The following is a 20,224-nucleotide window of genomic DNA, read 5'->3' as shown; positions in this document are numbered from 1 at the left end:
TAACAAGTCCCATGAAAAATGGTTAATAACTTTGTTCAAACTTCTGAAATTTTTCTGTAAGCAGTTAATTAAACTTTTAAAATTAAAAACTCTGTAAACTGCTCATGCTTTGATGCATTTCTTTTTCTTCCTTATGACTATCAATCTATTTTTGTTTATAAATTAATAAAAGTTAAAAACATAAAATAAACTAAAAAATGTACTTTTACTTGCTCATCCAAAGTTACAATAAACAAACATTCTCTGTCATAACATTTCACCTGATTGTAAATTTATAAAATGTTTTAAAATAGCTTCGTTTTATTAAATTAATATATAAAAGGTATAATTAGAAAATTGTATACTCTTAAAAATGAAAAAAATATTGCTGTTGGAGTTAAAAACCGTATAATTATGAACTTTAAAAACATATTTTTCTATTCAAAGCAGAAATTTAAAAGTTTTGATATTTTAAAAAGGTTTCAATAGTATAACATTTATAAAGCTTTTATAACTTATCGCTGATTAATTAGACAATTTAATTAAAAATTAATGTTCAAAAACATCTAAAAAGTTTAATAATTTATATATAGCGTCGTTAGTAATTTTTTTTTTTACATAATGGTTTTAATTCTTTAATGTTCTTAGTAAACAACAAAAAAAGGAGAACTATACTTTTTACTTTGATGTAGCATAAAAAAACCATGAAAATCAAAAATTTATTTACAAAACAATTTGATTACTAAAAGTTAAAACAAATTATAACAACTATTTATTTAGACTGTTTTACAAACTTTTCAAATATTTTTAAACGGCTATCAGTAAACAGCTGACTTTTTACTTTTTAAACAAAAGTAAAGTAACTTGTTTTAGTTATCAAATCAGTTACTGTATTTACTATACTTTGAATTGTTAAAATAAATTTTGAATTTTACTACTTATTGTAGTAGTGTTTTATACCCTTTTTTAACTTTGACATATAAATATTTTCTTCATTTGTTTTTATAACTAGTTTAAAGTTTTTTAAATGAATTTAAATTAATTGTTATTTAAGCATCGAAAATTATTTAATTTGAAAAAATTTACAAAATGAATTTATATCAGATCAGTTTAAAAAGTATATATATGTAATCTAATTAGTTTTAACAAATTAATTTAAAATGATACTCAGAAAACTAAAGAGCTTAAAGAGAATGCTAATACATTTAAAAGAATAAAATTTAATTTTTTTAAATAAAAAACGTTTTTAAAATAGTCAGAAAACAATTAGCAAAATTACAAAACTCGATAAAGACTTTTTTTCAGTTAATCCACGTTATGTTGAAATAAACTAAAAATATATTTTTTAAGCTATTGTTTTTCTATGAACTAATTTCAAAAAATATCGATAATCAAAAATTATATTTTAAAAACAAAAACCTTGAAAAAGACGTTAATACTATTTTGAATAATCAATTTTAGCTCTTTATAAAAGAATTCTTCGAAAAAAGTTTTTTAAGGCAAAAAATGACTGAGACGTCACTTTTGAACAAAATACGCCAAAAATTAAAAACAAGACTGATTTGCAAAACTACAGACCTTGAGGAAGACGCCCATACCATTTTTAAGACCAACTTTGACTCTTTATAGAAGAATCCTCCGAAACAAGTTTTTTAGGGTATCATAAATAAAAAAACAAAAATACTACTATTGTGACGTAATTGAGTGTAAGTAAAAAATTATAAACTTGAAATTTAAAACAGTTTTCTGAACCTTCAGACCTTCACGAATAAGAAGGTACTTTTTTTTGTTATATACATAACTTTTAATGGTAAATTATCTTTTGAAAAAAAGTCGAATATTTGGCGAATTCTACAATAAATGCTGAAACGTCAAAATTACTACTAGTTTTATAAATATTGGGTTATTTAAGTTTTCTATTAGCGAATATTTTCCTTTTAAAATTCAAATTAAGATTGGTAATACTTGATTAAATAAAACTAAATTGTACTTTAACTGTTCAAAAGGCTCTTTGAAAACGTTTAAAAACATATCCTTTTCCATTTCCATAAAACCTTTTAATTTATTAATTAGTAAATAATCTAAGACAATTATTTTTTCTACTAAATTTATTTTTGTTTTTAATGAAAAGATTATTTTTCCGAGGTCTTTTATATTTATATTCTAAAAACTTGTATAAATAAATATTTTCTCATAATTCACATTTATGCATGTACTTAAATTGTGTAAAACAACTAATATAATCAAATATTGGTCGAATTTTTCTTATAACAATTTATTATTTTGGACTACAGCTGAAAAAACAGCATAAAAATTTACTAAAATAAAATTCAAAACGTACAACAAAATTATTACAAAACCAAAGTGTTAAACGGTGATAGCTTTTAAGCTATACAACTTTTAATTTCTTGTTTTATAATTTTAAAAACTTTATTGGTGTTGTCTAGTCATTAAAAAAAATACATTTATCAATCGGAAAAGCGCTAAATATGGTCTTTAAAATTATAAAAAGCCTATTTTTAAGTAGTAAAATATCAGAAGTTCAAAGTTTTACATACTATTTGTATATTCAAAGCAAGTTAATTAGTAATTCTTTATACTATCACATTATACTCGAGATACAAGAAACTTTAAAATTAATCTATTATTTCTATTCAATATTCAGTTTTCCGTCTTCTTGCTTCCACTTTCCGTTCCAATTGCCATCAGTTCTCCTGTAAATTTTAACCGCGTCCTCGACAGATTCCTTCAACCTCAAGTAATCAACTTGTTTCTCTTTAACTGGTGATTTCGCATCAGTTGGAAGGTTGTCAGTCACCTGTTTATAAATAAATATATGTCAAAAGTAGTTTAATTAAATTTGCAGAGCTCATGAGTTTTTCAATTTAGCATAAAACTTTTATAAAGTATACTATAAAAATAATTTGTATACTATACAATTTAAAGTATAAAATACTAAGAGCAAGTTATTTGTTTCTATAAGTATCTATTCTGATGTTTTTCAATAATAAAACTAAAGGCATATGGGGGTTGATTTTCTTTTCATACTTAACTTAATGTTGGTTATTATATCAGAGTTGCCACTGGTTCTTAGAAAATTTTCTCCAGGTTTTCAGAGATTTCTCCAGATTTTTTAAACTACACGTTTTTGGGTCTATGTTTATCTTAAATTAAGGTTTAAGGTAAAAAATGTGTTAATTACCATAACAACATTGAAAAGATAAATTATAGCTACTTTAAAAGTGTTTTTTAATTAAAAAATTTTTCGATGATAACAAAAAAAAATTATCTGTATGGTATAATTTTTGTTTCAAATCGAAACAAAACCGTAAAAAGTAATTTCAACTTCAAAAAAAATTTTTAAGTAGTAAAAGTAGTAATAGTAGCCGTATCTATAAGCACCCTACTGTATATAGTTATTAAGTAGTTTGGGGTAGTCTTATATATTTACTTAATAAGTTATAATATATTTAAAATTTTACAAAAAAAACACTCACTAATTTCCTGGCTCTGTTCTCCAGAATGGTCCAGACTCGGTGGTGGACTTTCTGCTGCTCGGGAAGAGAAATTCCCTGCACCCTTCTCATGTTAGGGGAAATTTTGTGGAGCTGGAAAAATATATTGAGTTTCATAAAACTATTTATATCTGTTTAAGAGTTTAGTGTAGAACGAATATTAAAACACTTTTTTTTGTGATATTCGTTAATTAATTTTCACTAATTATGAAAAAATTAATGAATGTTTAATGAGAATGGAATTCTATTGAATTTTTAAAAAATGTTAAGAAAAATTATAGAGATATAGACAAAAAATGAGTGGATATATAGCAATAACAAAACAAAATTAAATTTAGCTTAAATATTATATTACTAATTATCTTTAACAGAATAATTAGAAACTAACAGCGGTGACAACATAGTGAAACACTTGTTTAGATGTGCTTGCAAGTGGACCATTCATTATTTCAATGTAATCTCCCAGTCTGTGCAATAATTAAATTTGTTTCATTATATTTTTTTCATATTATCTCCACACCGGTACAATGATTGTATTTACTCTATTTAATAAAAAACATAATTTTTAATTAAACACAACCACCCAACATGTTCATCAATTAAGCTTATTTGTTAATTTATTATTTTTATAAAACTAATTATTATTTCGATATGTTCTACAAACCTGTACAGCGAAACTTGATCGTCCGGTTGATATGAAGATAATCTGTCCAATCTCGCTCTGTTGATGAAATAAGTTTTAGATTTAGTTGTTTTGTAGCTTTTTTATTAACTGTATTACTGTTAAGCTAAGAAAGAGATAAACTTAACAGACGGCAACTCATATAAATTACTAATATCTTAAATTTTCATAAAATATTATAATATACCAACATCAATTTTGAATTGTAAGCTAAAAAGAAAATAAATAAATAATATTTTAAAACTAAAAGTTTATACCCACTATACGCTATATTTTCTTTCTTTTAAACTAAGACAATTAGTTTAAAATATTTCTTAACTTTAGAAATTAAAATGAACATTCAAACCGATCACCTATCCGGTTAGGTACACAAATTGCGTATTTTAAATTTTTGTGTTTAAAAATTACAGGATTTTAGGCAAATTTTCTCCAGTTTTTCGGGTCTATTTTTAGTTTAATATCAAAATTATGTTAAAAAAGTTAAATTGTATAACGATATTAAAAAGATACTGCGAAGCTACTTTAAAATGTATTCTTTGAGAGAAATTTTTCAATGATGACAAATATTTTTTATTTATTATAAATTTCTAGTGTCAAATCAAAATTTTACTACTTAACATGTAAAATTTGTTTAAAAATTCTGACTTTTCAGGTTTTCAAGTTATTTATGTTCAAAATTCCAGGTTTTTTTTTTCTCAAATTCTAGGTTTTTCCAGGATTTGTGGCAACCCTGAAATTAGAACTAATAATGATAGAAACAATTAAATCTAAGTCGTATTTCACCAACCCGATAAAAAAAGTGTGTAGTTTAAATAAGATTTAGCCGAAAAAAACATTTTATGACAAAAACATATAAACATATCAACCTGTTGACTCAAAAAAAATTTCTCGCAAAGCTCAAATATATATTAAAACTATATACTTAAAACTCATTTTGTTTAAAAACATACTATAACAACATCATCACAATTCAGATTGTAACATATCTAACTAAGATGAAGTAAGATTAAAAGCATGAACTGAAAAACCCCTCAAAAACAAATAAAACAAAACAAATAATCAATTACAAACCTGTCATCTTGGAACAATTTCCTGGCAAAGCTGACGTCTACATCCAACCTGTGGAAATCGTTCTGTTCTGACAACACGGATCTTGAAACCTTGGTCAGAAATATCAGGTCTTCCTGGGTCGGGTTCCAATCCTGGAAGGTATCTGGTAGCTGCACGTCGTAACAGAACGCTCCACTTGTCACTGTTTATTGAAAAAATTTGTTACTCTTACTTATTTACTTATTTAGGGAACAATTTTTGATTGATATTTATTGATAGGAAAGTAAGACATTTTCGTTGGCATCGGAGTGGCCTTTTTACTTAGTTTCTTTTATTGCAGTTGTGAATTAATTAATTATTTTTTATCAAAATGCTCAACTTGTTACTGCGTAGTTAATTATTTTTAAGTAAGTAATTAACACTTCAATCAAGACTTCAAGACTGATGTTTCATTGCAAGTAAACAGATTCTTTTATAATTGTAAAATAGTGTTGTCAGTCGGATTAAATATATTTCTATTGAAATATATATCTATATATATGATATATCTCTAAAAACCTGGTTAGCAATGGGTTTTGTAATAAAATATTAAACAGTTTTGTTTAATCTAAAAACATATATATAACTTAAACTACTTTTATATAAACATTATTTCATATGCGGTGCTTTTAGCTTAAAAAAACATAACATGTATAACTTTCATATATATAAAATCACAAACCGTCTAGCTGTGGTATTTGCACCATTTTAGGTTGCTGATCGTCTTTAAAAGCTCTCTGAATTGTACTGCCCAATACCATAGCGCACGTCCTCCAATAAGCCTACAATTTGTTAAATATGAATAATGTATATATTTTCCAAATAATGTTATGAAACATAATTATCAGTTGCAAATTATTGTTAAATTTGCTTTTTTGTTGATGTTTTATAATAATAGTATTTTTTGTGCAAAATTTAAAATGCTTAATAAAGTTAATGTTGAGGCCATACGGTTCTAATATTTTTTTTACAAAAAACAATATATCATTATAAGACTTATATAAAAATATTTATTATAAAAACTTTTTATGGAATAAAAATATTAATTAATTTTTGAGATACCGTCAGTTCTGTAAAAAGTTTCTGATAGAAACATACAGAAAAAAAAATTCATTGTCAATTCTCTCGGAGTTTTGAAAAACTCACTAAAAATATATGTTTTCCTTATTTTTTTGGTAAACTAGTTTATTACTTTTGGGAAATATTCCTTGCCTTTATAGAAAAACATTTAAAATAAGAATTTGAAAAAAAATTAAGAAATTTATGACCAAAATTAAATAAATATTATAGCTGTTTTATTAATATTTTTACTCAATAAAAAAAAATCTACAATAGAAATTTATTATTTTGTTAAGAAAAAAATTAGAATGCTTCATAAAGATTGCTTAAAAACTGTAGGAGAGGATCGATTTTTATTAATCTTTTTTTATTTTGCCTCATTACTTTGGTCCTTCAATAAACAACCTATTAAGCTCTCCGACTTTGTACCCTCATATCTCAAAAAAGTAATTTAATTTTTTTATAACAGTAAAAGATAATGCTAGCTAAGTTAAAGATATTCAAAAAAAATATCAACAAGTAAAAAAAGTTCACAACCCTATGGCCGTAAACTTAATTCATTTAGACAATTAACATAATGCTAATAAAAAATAATGTAATAGTAACTTTCATCCAAAAAACTCATTGATACTTTTTGCAACAGTGTAAATAATATACGCTTTAATTTTAGACAGTTTCAAAGTTGCTTAGTTTGCATTACAAATATATTCATTTGAGGTTTAGCTATACATATCTAGCATTAAAATAGAGTTGAACTCAAAATTTTATGTAAAAAAAAGGTTGTTTTTTGAACATGACAATTCCAAGTGTATATAAAATAAGCAGCATACTACTTGTCTTTTTTTTGTAATACCATTTTTACACTTTTCTGTGTAAAAAAATGAGCTATACTAAGAAATAGTATAAGAGTATAAAGTTGATATACATATAATTGAGAGTCAGTCAAATACTAATTTTTAACAGTAGTTCTTAATATTTTTCAAACACGAGTAACTTTCAGAAAAATCTACTATACATAATATTATTTCCAATGATAGTTTTCTTATGATTTTCTTGTAATCAATAATACTCGTACTAAATAAATTTGTTTTTGATTGATAAATTATATAACACTCATTTATTCATTTTAGGATGACTTTGACAAATCCTCCAGCTATAAATAATAATTTAATTGGTATACAATAAAGTCACTTTTTTTATTCAAATAATTAAAACGTTAATTAGCTTTGAAAAAGATGAAAATATATAATGTAATTTTATTTTTGTTTTTATAAACATTTAAATGTGTTCAAACTGTTGAATTTTGAATTAAACTTAAATTTTTACATATAAAAGTTATTCGCGCAAAGTGCATTTTGAGCAATATTAATTTTAAATTTAGCAAATTAGATATACTAAAAGTTTGAAACAAAGTTTTTACCGCTTAATGTAAAAGAAAGCAGAATTATTTTTTCCAAAACCTAAATATACAGGTACTAAAATATAAAACTGATTAATTACTACAGGATATTGGAAAATAAAAAGAAGTAATTTGAGCAATAATAATTAACAAAATATCAAATAAACAATGAAATACTGTAAAAAAAATTCCAAATACACTACATTTTTAAGAAATCTTTTTGTAATTAGCAAGGGTTACTATAAATCTAAGAAACTACTACAAATGTAACCAAAAGCTTTTAATAAACACAAGCTATATTTTTTACTTTTAAATATATATTTTTGATAGTTTAAATTGCAAAAGCTCAACCACATTAACCTGATTGACTTGCATGACGTCGTTTTCATCCTGGGTGTTGAAATTGAGAAAATCAATTTGGCAGTCGTAAGGGAGCTGGGTTCTCACATCCCAGTACACCCAATCACATTTTGGTGCCTGTTGGATTATTTTGTTTTATTTAAATAATGATAAGTAATTGTTTTAAAAGATATCTTTCACTAATTTTTGTACTTGAAGCTATTAACAGTATACTTCCCAGTATACCCAATCACATTTTGGTGTCTAATGATTACATAGTTTATAATAACAAAAGTGTTTTAATATACTTCTCATTAAAGTTTTTACAATTTTGCTTACAAAGTTAACAGTGAAGAATATATCTTAATTATTTTTACAGATCGTTCATGAAAAACTGTACAATGAGCTACACAACTCTACAAACAAAATCAATAAAGCAATATCAGATACAGTTCAAATTTAGAGCTATCATATAAAATACATGACAAGAATTTTTTTGATTCAATTTATCAATAAAAAGAAGACAATGGTAGTAACTATAATGGTTTCTATTAATTAGTATTTAGCTTCAACGAGAATTCAATGACTCAAACAAAAGGGTTGATCATGCAAATTCGATCATCAGACCACAAGTTTCGGTAGACTGAGACCGGTTTCGTCCTTATTAGGACTCATCAGTCATTTGACTGATGAGTCCTAATAAGGACGAAACCGGTCTCAGTCTACCGAAACTTGTGGTCTGATGATCGAATTGGCATGATCAACCCTTTTGTTAAATTTGAGCTTGTCTCACGGCAAACGAAAGTCCGGACTTGTTCTGCAGACTTTCGCCGATTTTGTTGATGACTCAAACAATTAAAACTGTAATAAAAATTACAATTAAACTTATATAAGTAACAAACAAACAAATGTAAAAACCAACAATGAGTTTTTCACCACCAGCCATAGTGATGTGACTTGTTTCTTGAATATTTTGCTTCACTTTCGCGATAACCGTGGAATCAGCCTTGTTCTTTGATATATCTGTGTAAATTGTTAAAGTTCCATGTATGAATATGTAACTGAGAAATTTGAAACTAGATTAGGTTATTAAATCATTTAAAATCTGAAACATGGGTCAACAGCTTCTAATGTTAATGATCCTAGTTTAAAAAAAATAGGACAGAAAACTTTTTATTGTTATATAGGACAGGTTAATTAAAAGGATCACACTGTAAAAGTTACAGCTTTAAAAAAAATAAACTTAAAATGGATTGGTTATAAAAATGACAGGTTTGCCAACCACTTTTAGACTATAAAGTACACCAAAAATTTAAACTTATATATTTTGTTGTAATTTTTTCTAGTATAATAGATACCTAAAAATATTTACATTAGAAACCTTATATTTAAAAGTTATTCTATAAAACATTGAATGTAAAAATATTAATAAAAAACATGCTTATATAATAAAAAATGTGGTAATAAATTTATAATATCACAAAATATAATTTCAATTTAAGCACTAATAATAAATATTATTTACGTCTAGTAGCACAACTTACATACTGAAACCAATTGTGAATTTTAAAGTAGACTTTAACAACTAAATAATGCTAAATTACTTGATTTTGGACTAAAATGATCTTATAATTAAAATAAGTACAAAACGCTAAACAAATAACCATTAATTATTCCTTAACATGTTCATAGTGAAAAAGTGTGTCTAATTAAAAATACTTAATTAAAAGAAGGAAAGTAAGTTAAGAAAGATTTAACTTCCATAAACTAAGTAAATAAGTAAAAACAAACTTAGGTCTTTATCTTTTATATAAATATTAGTAAAACCTTATGAAAAAAAATACAAAACTAATAAAAGCAAAGTAACGCATAAAACAGGTAAAAGGGGTGCTTAAACACAAAAATTTATTATTTCATGCATAATCAATTAATTCTATTCTATCTACATCAAACTAACGCATAGCACAGTCGTACGGGGTGCTCAGGTTCTTGTTCATGAGCATGGTTGCACTCGGTGCCAAAGCTGTGCCAGCGTATTCGACCTGGTACATTGAAACTCAACATTAAAATTGAATGTTAATGTAATAAAATCAAACTAAACATTATCTTATACATACTTATTTTAATTTACAGACTTTAGATAACTACAAATCATTATTCTATAACTTAAAAAGAGATAAAAACAAATAATTTTTAGTAAATGAATTTATCAGGTTATATTAAACCTAGTAGAAATTGAGGAAATAAAGTGGGTTAGTTTTGTTGAGATCAAAAAAAAACTGTAATACTTTTTTAAAAATAAAGGACTTACACAAATACAAACTATCATTCAATTAAGTGCATATGGGGGTCCACCTTGATTTTTACAAGTTGATCTTAATTTATTGAGTTTTATCTGAGCTATCAGACATTTTTTATCGCTTAAAAAAATTCAAAGTAATTTTTGAAAAATGAGCGATCCAAGTTGGTGACCTCAATAGGTTCCTAATGGAAGGTAAAAACTAAAACGCAAAAAAAGACAATTTCACTAAAAATTCTATATCCTCCTTCATCTTTTAAGCAATTTTCTTCAAAATTTCAAAAAGACTGAATACAGGAATTTTTTAATTTTGAAAATTAAAATATTTATTTTAAAAAAACAAGTTTTTTTTTTGTTTTTTTATCTAAACATTTTATTTTTTAATAATTTTAAAATTCCAACATTCAAAGTCTTTTAAATTATAAAATGAACGTTTCATGAAAGTTTGAGGTCTCTAGTTCAAAAAATGAAGGAGAAGATAGACTTTTAGTAATTTTTTAAATTTCCTAGAAAATTGACTCCAAAAAAATTGCGGTCCATATGTTTGTATCAGAAAGTTTTTATAAAAATTACAATATCTCAAAAGTTAAAAAAGATTTCTTAATTTTATAAAAACTGGTTTGTAGTTTGTACTTCAAACTTTCGTATAAAATCCAATGTTATTTTTAGTAAAAAAAATATGTTAGACACTCCTATGCCCTTAATTAGAATTTTAATATAAGATTTAATTTTATTAAACTATTATTTTCTTTTACTTTATAAGAGTTAGGTAGTTGATTTTTTATAAAGCATTTTAATCAATTTCTCTCAAAAATTTTTCATAGAAATTCAATTTTTAAAATCACAATAGCAAATGATTTCAAAAAAAACCTTAATTTTTTCCACCCTCGGTACTCTCAGTGAGGCAAGCCTCTTTTTTTCGTTATTGAACAAATAGTTCTGATGTTGCACATAGTCCGAAGTGCTGTTGGTGCCTGAAAAAATAATTTATTTATCATATTAATAATTTGCCTTTATAATCACTTTATAGTGCTTTTTTTAAATTTATTTTTATTACATAAAATATTTAAAGTTAATTTAGGTCATAAATACTTGTTTTTATCATGCTTGTTACAAGTTGTTTATCGAAAAACTATTTGGAAATTTATTGTTTTGAAGAAAGAGGAGATAGATTCTCAAACATTTTTTTCAGAGTTTTAAGCACAATGGCATCAAAAAAAATATATCTTCCAAACATATGCATTAAAAATTTTTATATAAATTGCATAATCAATAAAAAATTAGCAAAAAATGTTTTATACAATACATTTTATGCTTACAAATAAAAGTTGATGTTAAATTGAAAAGAGAATTATAGTACACCTTATACGGCCTTGATATATTTTTACTGTCTTATCAAAACAAGTTAGATTTTTTTTTTAATCATATACAAATAAGAAAGTAAAACTCTGTGTTGAAAACTTAGCTGTAACAAATTTTGTTCTATTGATAATAACATTATAAAAATTAAAACCATTGAATACATGTTTTAATTTATGTATAAAGTTTTAGCATTTTTAAAATAAGAATGTATAAAACTTAATAAACTTGTTGTTTAAAACCTGAAAAAAAATATTTCTAAATATCAATGGAAACGTTAAACTATGAAAAGCTCTGCAACTTCTTTAGTATGATTATTATGTGGCACTAGATTTATATTTTTTGTTTGGACTTAACAAATTTTTTAAAATTAAAGAAAATAAATAAATTATCAGATTTTTGTTTGAAAAATTAACGACTCTAATAACAAAAAATATTTAAATTTTAAAAAACTTTAAAATTTAACCTGTTCAAAATTGTTAAATAAACTTCGAAAATATAACTACGCAGTTTTTTATCAAAAAGTCAACTGAGAAATAAAGTTAAAGTTTATTTATTTACATACAGTGTTTATAAGAAAAAAAGTTCATAAATTTGTAGCACATTTTTTTATGAAATTAAAAGAAAAATTTAGCAAACTACAATGATTTGCTAGTAAACAAAAAAGTATTTAATATTTTTATACAAATTACAACGCTTACATAATAGTAAGTAAAATTTGTTTATAAAGTAAAACTTAAAACAATATTTAGCCCTTTCGAAATTATACAATTTTGACCAAATTTATTTCTTAACTATGCATAAAACACTATCAACTCAATTTAATTAAGCTTAGCCAAACACTAACTGTAAATACAAGTACTTTAAAATATATTTATCACATTGATGTTTTTGAGAAAAAAAAAAACAAAACTTCAAGATAATAAATGTTAATAAGTTTATAGAGTTTTAAATCAACTAACTTGTAGCATGATGAGAGTTTGACAGAAATCTTTTCTGGATACCTGAAAGTTGTTTTATATAAGTTGTTTTTGTTAACACACCTTTAATCAAATAAATAAAAGATACAAAAAAAAAGTGTTGAATGTTTTTTTTTATGACCGAGTATTTCTGTATGGTTTTCTGAATGCTAAAAGTGTACTAGTTAGATATAACATTTTCAACACAACCCTCTAGTATAACTTAAAACTAAACAGACAAAAAGATATTATTAAGGCAATGGCGGGAAAAGCCATGTTTTTTACATGTTGATCTTATTTTTAAGTTTTTTTCTAAGCTTCAAGATGATTTTCACGGTTTTAAAAAATTCAAAACATTAGACAACTCAAGCTAGTATGTTTTTTTTTTGTTTAGGACTAAATAGGGTTGCTTGGATATAATAAGGATAAAGTAATAAAACTGTTTTATATGCATGCAGATTTATACTGATACGCTAGAGTAGGTAGAAATTAAGTTGGAGATAAGATTTGGATGAGAATTTATAAAAAAGGGTAAATCAAAATCAAAAAAGAGTTTAAGTGCAATAGAACATATGTGCAAACTCATTTAAGCGTAAATTTAATTAAATACAAGTACATAAGGCAATCTAAAAAGTTTATTGTAGTGTGGCAACCCACTAATAGCACAAATCCATTCCTAAACGTCCTTTTAAAACTATTTTTAAAAGTAAGAAGAAAAGAAGGTTATTAACGAATTACAACAAGTCAGGGACGTAGCTAGCTCAAAAAAGTTACGAATCTGCAAAAATTAAAACATCTTAAATAACTCGTGATAACGTCCTGGCGGGAACACAGGAATTTAAACTACCTCTAATGTTATTTAATTTAGTCTGAAAAAATGCAGTTATGTTAATAAATCAAAAATGGAATGTTGAGGTTCGAGTGATAACTATATACAAGACAATTTAATTTGCTCCACACCCCCTATGACTCTTTATGTCTTGCCACTTGTGTAAACCATGAAAACATTCATTAAACGGTAAGAGTTTTTATAGTTAACTTTGAAAATATTGGGTACTTTCAACTCAAGCAAATTTGCAAAAAAAAAACCAAATATTTTGATGACGTCATTAACTTTACTTTGGGTAGTTTTGAAGCTTAAACTTGTAAAAAAACAAACTTGCTGTTTAAGCCTATGACAAATTCACTTTTTTAGTTTTCTTAAATAAAAGTAATCATATCTGAAATAAAACAATAGAATAATACCAAACATTTCCCTATGTTAACAAAATTGTTGAAATATTTTTTATTAACATAACGTTACAATTTTAATTCAAACACAAGTTAAAAATATGATTACAAATTTTTTTTTTATAGTTGATTGATAAATTTAATTCATAAAAAAATTTGAACTAAATATACATGAGTTATGTACTATAATAAAAGCTACCTTTTTATAGATTGAAATAAATTTAACAGGTTGGTCATCAAACCTAAATGTTTACGGGAATCTTGGAATGTTATATAAAATCCTAGAAGGACTTGAAATTCTGATCACTTATTTTGTCTAGAAAAGTAAATAAGACTTGAATTTAAAAAAGTATATTAAGTTTTGAAAAATTGAAAGAAGTTTCAAAAATTTTTAGGAGCCACCTTGGGTACAGGAAGGGTGTAGATCACTTTTATTACAAATTGATGTCACTTTATGAAAATTAATCTAAACTACAAATATCTTTATATAGATTTTTTATACCAAAACAAATTTTTGATATAAAACATTAAGATAAGATAGTACAGTAGGTTTTAATTGTCTTCTTTTACTATTTTTTAAATATTGAAAGGAATACTTCCTTAAAATTTGAGCAGGGTTGCCAAAACACCTGGAATCCAGGAACTTGACAGTTTAAAGAAAAACTGGAAAAACCTTAAATTTTTGAAATTAAAAAATTTGAAAAAATCTAGTGTTTAAAAAATATCATCAAAAAATCTGTAATTTTTTAAACTACTTCTACATGTAAAATAATGAATTTTTTATAAAATATGATAACTTAAAGCAGGGTTTCCCAAAGTGGGCGATATCGCCCCCCTGGGGGCGATTTTAGTATTTTGGGGGGCGATAATTAGTAAGGGGGCGAAAGGGTGGGCGATAACTAGTAAGGGGGCGAAAAGGGGGCGATTTTTAAATTTTGGGTTGTCATAAGATTTTTAATTTTTTTCTTGCTATTTTACTATTTTTAGCTTGCTATTAATTATTTGACCCTGAGGTAAAATTAAAATAAAAAAGTTTATTTTATTTATGAAAAAAAAAAGAAAAAAAATCTAGTGCTTATGACTCCTACTTTCAAGTAAATACTATATTTTCATTTATATATTTCCATATTTAACAATTACATATATCATAGACGATTGGAATCCCTCTGACTATTTTATAACCTGACATATATGTTGTTTGGGGTTATAAATGGTTTGTAAAAATCTATGTTATTTATTACTATCTATCACCTCATGATATTTCCAGTTGCTTTTTGAAAAGTCACTAAGTTAGACTAAGAAATAAAACTATACAGGGTTGCCAATTTACCTAGAAACCTGGAAAAACCTAGAATTTGACAATTTAAGCAAAAAAAAACCTGGAAAAAATCTGGAATTTTTAACAATTTTAACATACTAAGTAGTAAAATTTAGATTTGACACAAAAAAGCTATCATATAGATAAAAATATGGATCCCTTCGAGGCAAATACTTTTGAAGTAAACGACTTACAGGAAATCTTCTCAGACTTACAAACTGACCTTGAACTTAAAGTAAATTCTTCCAAAGAACGATATGAAAGCTTTTGGAATCAACAAAAACTAAGGCATAAGTATCCAATCATTTTAGAGGAATTTAGATTGTTGTTTATAGCTTTTCCTTCTAGCTATGTTGTTGAGAAAGCTTTCAGTTCAGTTATCAACATCTTGAGCAAAAGGTCTAATCTAGATATTTATAAAGGAGGTGACTTAAGGCTCTATTTTACTGATTAAGAATCAGATTAGAAAAACTTGCAAGCAGTCATGAACCTCATCCTTTACATTATATTAGACTTCAGTAGCAGACATTATTTTATGAAAGTTTTTTAATTTTATTTGATCTTTTGAAGTATTTCTTATTTCACCTGGTTTGTATTGTATTTAAGTAGTCTTTTTATAATAACAACTTTATTAAGCTATTTATTCTACAACAGGTTTGCATAATACCTAATAAATATTATTTACGGTAGACTTCCTCTTGAGTTCGCACTTTTTACCCAAAAAAAGTGCAAATTTATATTTCATTAAATTTAACTAAAGTAAAGTCTATTACTAACTAAATATTAATAAAACGAAATATATATTATATTTAATAGCTTTTATAGATCTTTTTTTTATGAAAGTTTGTTTTATGTTTTAGTGGATTTCATGTTTATTCATAACATCATTGCATATAACATATTGAAATTTGTCATTTTGTAAAAAAAAAATATGGTAATCATTTTTTGAGTTTGCACTTTTTGATTTTTTCAAAGTGCGAACTCAAGTGGAAGTCTACTATATTTATTAAATGGTTTATGTTTTAAAGATTTAAATAATTTTATTTTGACCTGGTTAATTTTGTAGTTGATATTCGTTGTTTTACATTACACTAAAAGGTCTTATAGCATAGTGATTAATTTATTTGTTTGAAAGACCTTTATTTGACAGGTTTTTGTTATTACTAGTTTAATATGTATACAACTTATATCACTATAAAACTATTATATGATTGTAATATTTTGAAAACCATTAAAGTTTTTATTTCTAAAAAGATTTTTTCGGTTTTAAAAGAGTATAAATTTGAGGTTTCTATTTGAAATGACTTCTACTTTTTCATTTAAAACTTTCTTTAACACAATTTTATTTTCTAACTTGATTTATTATTGTTCAAAAGTTTATTATAATATAAGGAGTTTTAAACTATTAATACAACTGTTTTTTGTTTTATCTAAATTAAATATATATTAGCAATCAGAATATACTTAGTTTTTTTAATACTTCAACACTAGCTTTTAGTTTTTCACTATTTTCCTCTGTTAAATTATTGTAGGCTAATAGCTAGAAAAAAAAAACTTTTTAAACAGAATTAAATAAGCCATCAAAAAGACTGCTACAATTACAAAACAAAATTTAAACCTAGCTAAAAGTTTTTTTTAATTGATTACTTTCTGTTCACAGAATTAACTGTAAAATAATGGATTTTTTTTTGAATTTAAATAAAGAAAAAAAATTGTTAGAATTAAGGTTTAGTTCCCTAAAGATTATTCCAAGTCAAATGCTATTTCATGGTATTCTACTACGAAACAAATAGTTTAAAAAGTTAAAAATTATTTTTTTAACTTTACAACTAACTTGCTTACAATATATCTTAGCATTGAAATTAGTAAATTTACTGCATTAACTGAAGCTGTTGATGAAACCACTTTTCATGTGAGATAATCAACCAATCGGTCAAACTTCCTTTAACTAGATCAGAAATAATGTTTTAATATTTATTTCATTTAGTGTAAAATAAATTGTTATTTTTTTATAGTTTTTTAATCTCTGGTATAGATATTTAAAAAAAGCCTATTTATAAAGTAATTTAAGTATTTTGTGCGGCTTAAATAAGTTACTTAGTATTACCTTCTAAATGTCCGAAATTTGTTATATGAGATATTATTAAAATGTCAGTTTTAAGTTAAGATTTCAGGTGGGTAACGTACGGCTCAGATCCAGTCGCAGATCCAGTCGAATTTCGACCCGCTAAGTAAATTGAAAACTACTTGTGCAAAATAAATAAAATTTAGTTTTTTGATATTTAATATTTTGATATACGCTTTCATTTCGTTTTCAGTTCACAAAAGGATTTCCTAGATCACAATAATACTAAATCATTTTATTACAATTTTGCTCGAGTTTTTTAATTTTCTTGTTTGTAATTATTCTAAATCATGCAGCCCGCAACTACATTTTCTAACGAGTTGAAAATAGAAAATATTTTTTAGTAAATATGAATTGCTGACAACAAAAGTTGTCCACCACTGACCTAAAAGTTTCAATAGTTTCAAAACAGATCATATTTAAACAGGATTGATTACAGATTACTCAAGGCTTTTTAATAATTAAGTATTTTAATTCACTTTACTGGGCTTCTAAGAAAATAACTGTAAATTATTTTCTCAAGCCCTGTAAACTACTTTAAACACAAAAGTGCGTGCATAAGAAGTACAAGACTAAATTACATTTCGAACACAACTTTTTTTAGCTCAAAAGTTTGTATTCAAAAGAAAAACTACTTTGTAAAATCGTGGGGGGCGATTTTTTTTCAAGTTACTGAAAAGGGGGCGATTTAGTAAATGAGTTTGGGAAACCCTGACTTAAAGTCATCAATAATCTATAAAGAAAAATTAAAAGTCAATAGCTTAATTTGTGGTTGAATTTAAAAATTAAACTTACACAAAAAATATCAAGGTTGAAAATTATATTTCCTTAATTTTGTTAACATAGTGAAAAGTTTAGTATTGTTTTACTTCAGATACAATTATTTTTATACTTAGAAAAATAAACTAAGTGAATTTATCATAGGCCTAGACAGCAAATTTGTTTTTTTTTACAAAGTCTAACCTTAATAACTACCCAAAGTAAAGTTAATGACATCATCAAAATATTGGGTACTTTTTTTTGCAAAATTGAGGCAATTAAAAGTACCCAATACTTAAAACTACCCATAAAAAGTTTAAAAGTCCTGCCCTTCATTAAAAATAAGTATAAAAATCACCATTTAACTCGAAAACACTTATACTGCTTTGAAAATTAAACATTTAAAGTAATTAATAGTAACAACAAGTTATGCAAATTTTTGTAACATAAAAGTGATGATTTCGATTTTTGAAGCTACAGCTTCCTTTAGAATTAATTTTGCATTGCAGCTTTTTGACAAAATAAAGCTTCAACGCCCTAAATGTTACAATTTGGATGTATTTGATTCGTTCAATTTTTTTACGACACTAAAAATGCTAAAGAGTACATATATGTCAAAATTATCTCTCAGGAGTGCAAAATTAAGCATAAATGAATACTAAAAGCTAAGACAGCAGAGTCTTTTCAGGCTGAAATAAAAGCAAGTTTTTTCGCACATAAGTATACGTTTCTTTAGATTTGCAGAAACCTACCACGCTACGTCCCTGCAACAAGTATAATTTTTTTAAAAAATAATTCTTCAGTTTAACCAATGATTAAACTACCGATTTTGAAACAACAACAACATACTTCATTTCAATCATTTCAAAAGATTCAATGTGCAAAATTTTTTAATTCACTATTGACACCTACGGGTAAGTATTATTAACTGCTAATATTTATCTATTAAATACCAGTAAATACTTAATACCCGTTTTTTTTGAAATTAATCTAAAATAAAAACCTTATTACAGCCGAAGGCACTCGACTAAGTCAGTTGTAGCTAAAAGAGCTAGGTGTTATAATAAATAAAAAACCACAGTAAACTTTATTTTAAGTTTTTACAAACTTACATACTTTAACCTTATACTTCAATATTTGGCAATTCAATAAAAAAAATATAGACATAATACAAATTTAGGTATAAAAATAAGTAATTTATATATAATTAAGATTAAAGAAGAAAATTATAAGTATTATTACGAGTGTTAAGTTAGCTTGACCGCGTTTTTCAAAAAATTAAAAAAAAAGTCAAAACTTTTGACTTAATTATTTTCCTTATTTCAATAGCTTAATAAAAACGTTTTGTTTTTTTTTTTCGAGAACGTTTCTTCGTATTTAATTAAAAATATGGGACTTAACGGCTATAATTGCTTTTTTTACTAACTATCAATATTTTGTACAGTTCGGATTTTATTAGAATTTTATATGATTTTTTTCTTATTTGAGTTTAATTAAATTATAGCCAATGGAGACTAATCAAGGCCAAGTTATAGAAAACATTGAAAGTTAGTAAAAGAAAAATTATAACCGTTAATTCACATATTAATTAGAAAGATTCAAAAAAAAAAGTATACATATTTTATTTTTTTCAACCTCAAGATATAAAAAAAAATCATAAAAAAAAACATTTTTTTCTAAGGGACCCCACTTAAAAAACCAATCCCCAATCTAATTGGTTTTTGATTAAGTTAAAAGCAAAGGACTGTTCTCTAAAATAAAAAAAAAATAGCTATGAAGATAAGAAAAATAATTAGGTCCAAAGTTTGGACATTTTTTTAAAATCTTTAAAAACGTGGTCAAGTTAACTTCACACTCCTGTCTTTGTGTTACAATTGATAGTAACCTCAATTGGTCTGACCATATTGAAAGATTAAAAACCAAGTTATTGAAGACAAAAGGTATTTAAACAATATAAATATAGGTATAAAATAAACAATAAAACGTCGTATAAACGTCATATATAGATAAATTTTTGTATGTAAATATCAAAACTTTATTAATTGATGGTTTGATAAGAAGTTAATAGAAAAAATAAGAATCAATAAAATTTAACATTTCAAGAGAAAAGAAA

The 20,224-nt window shown here is 24.9% G+C and overlaps 2 protein-coding genes across 2 annotated transcripts; both read right to left on the bottom strand.

Moving 5' to 3' along the window:
- Positions 1-2,428: 2,428 nt before the first annotated feature.
- Positions 2,429-3,959, bottom strand: LOC145830032 (large ribosomal subunit protein mL39-like). The gene is made up of 3 exons (XM_082937928.1): positions 3,883-3,959; positions 3,477-3,587; positions 2,429-2,797 (listed from the first exon to the last, which is right to left on the bottom strand). The coding sequence occupies exons 1-3, from the start codon at positions 3,937-3,939 to the stop codon at positions 2,630-2,632; spliced, it is 336 nt and encodes a 111-aa protein (XP_082794054.1). The 5' UTR covers positions 3,940-3,959; the 3' UTR covers positions 2,429-2,629.
- A 43-nt stretch (positions 3,960-4,002) lies between these two features.
- LOC145829023 (large ribosomal subunit protein mL39-like) lies at positions 4,003-12,955 on the bottom strand. The gene is made up of 10 exons (XM_082936762.1): positions 12,919-12,955; positions 12,683-12,724; positions 11,232-11,335; positions 10,020-10,104; positions 8,985-9,085; positions 8,084-8,200; positions 5,948-6,047; positions 5,248-5,428; positions 4,159-4,215; positions 4,003-4,036 (listed from the first exon to the last, which is right to left on the bottom strand). Exons 1-10 carry the CDS (start codon positions 12,953-12,955, stop codon positions 4,003-4,005), a joined length of 858 nt encoding a protein of 285 aa, XP_082792888.1.
- Positions 12,956-20,224: the final 7,269 nt, after the last annotated feature.

The sequence above is a fragment of the Thalia democratica genome, chromosome 2 (genome assembly GCF_965202585.1).
Source record: "Thalia democratica chromosome 2, ktThaDemo2.hap1.1, whole genome shotgun sequence".
NCBI classification, from domain to species: Eukaryota; Metazoa; Chordata; class Thaliacea; order Salpida; family Salpidae; genus Thalia; species Thalia democratica.
This window is presented reverse-complemented; position numbering and strand designations above follow the sequence as displayed.

What these genes read in the sequence shown, in the direction of transcription:
- LOC145830032 (XM_082937928.1), bottom strand. Translation starts at nt 3,939, where the DNA reads ATGAATGGTCCACTTGCAAGCACATCTAAACAAGTGTTTCACTATGTT. An exon ending in TTCACTATGTTGTCACCGCT is followed by an intron (nt 3,588 to 3,882) that starts GTTAGTTTCTAA and finishes ATATTTTTCCAG; the next exon opens with CTCCACAAAATTTCCCCTAA. An exon ending in AGAACAGAGCCAGGAAATTA is followed by an intron (nt 2,798 to 3,476) that starts GTGAGTGTTTTT and finishes ATTTATAAACAG; the next exon opens with GTGACTGACAACCTTCCAAC.
- LOC145829023 (XM_082936762.1), bottom strand. Translation starts at nt 12,955, where the DNA reads ATGGCTTTTCCCGCCATTGCCTTAATAATATCTTTTT. An exon ending in TGCCTTAATAATATCTTTTT is followed by an intron (nt 12,725 to 12,918) that starts GTCTGTTTAGTT and finishes AACAACTTTCAG; the next exon opens with GTATCCAGAAAAGATTTCTG. An exon ending in CTGGTGGTGAAAAACTCATT is followed by an intron (nt 8,201 to 8,984) that starts GTTGGTTTTTAC and finishes ATAATCCAACAG; the next exon opens with GCACCAAAATGTGATTGGGT.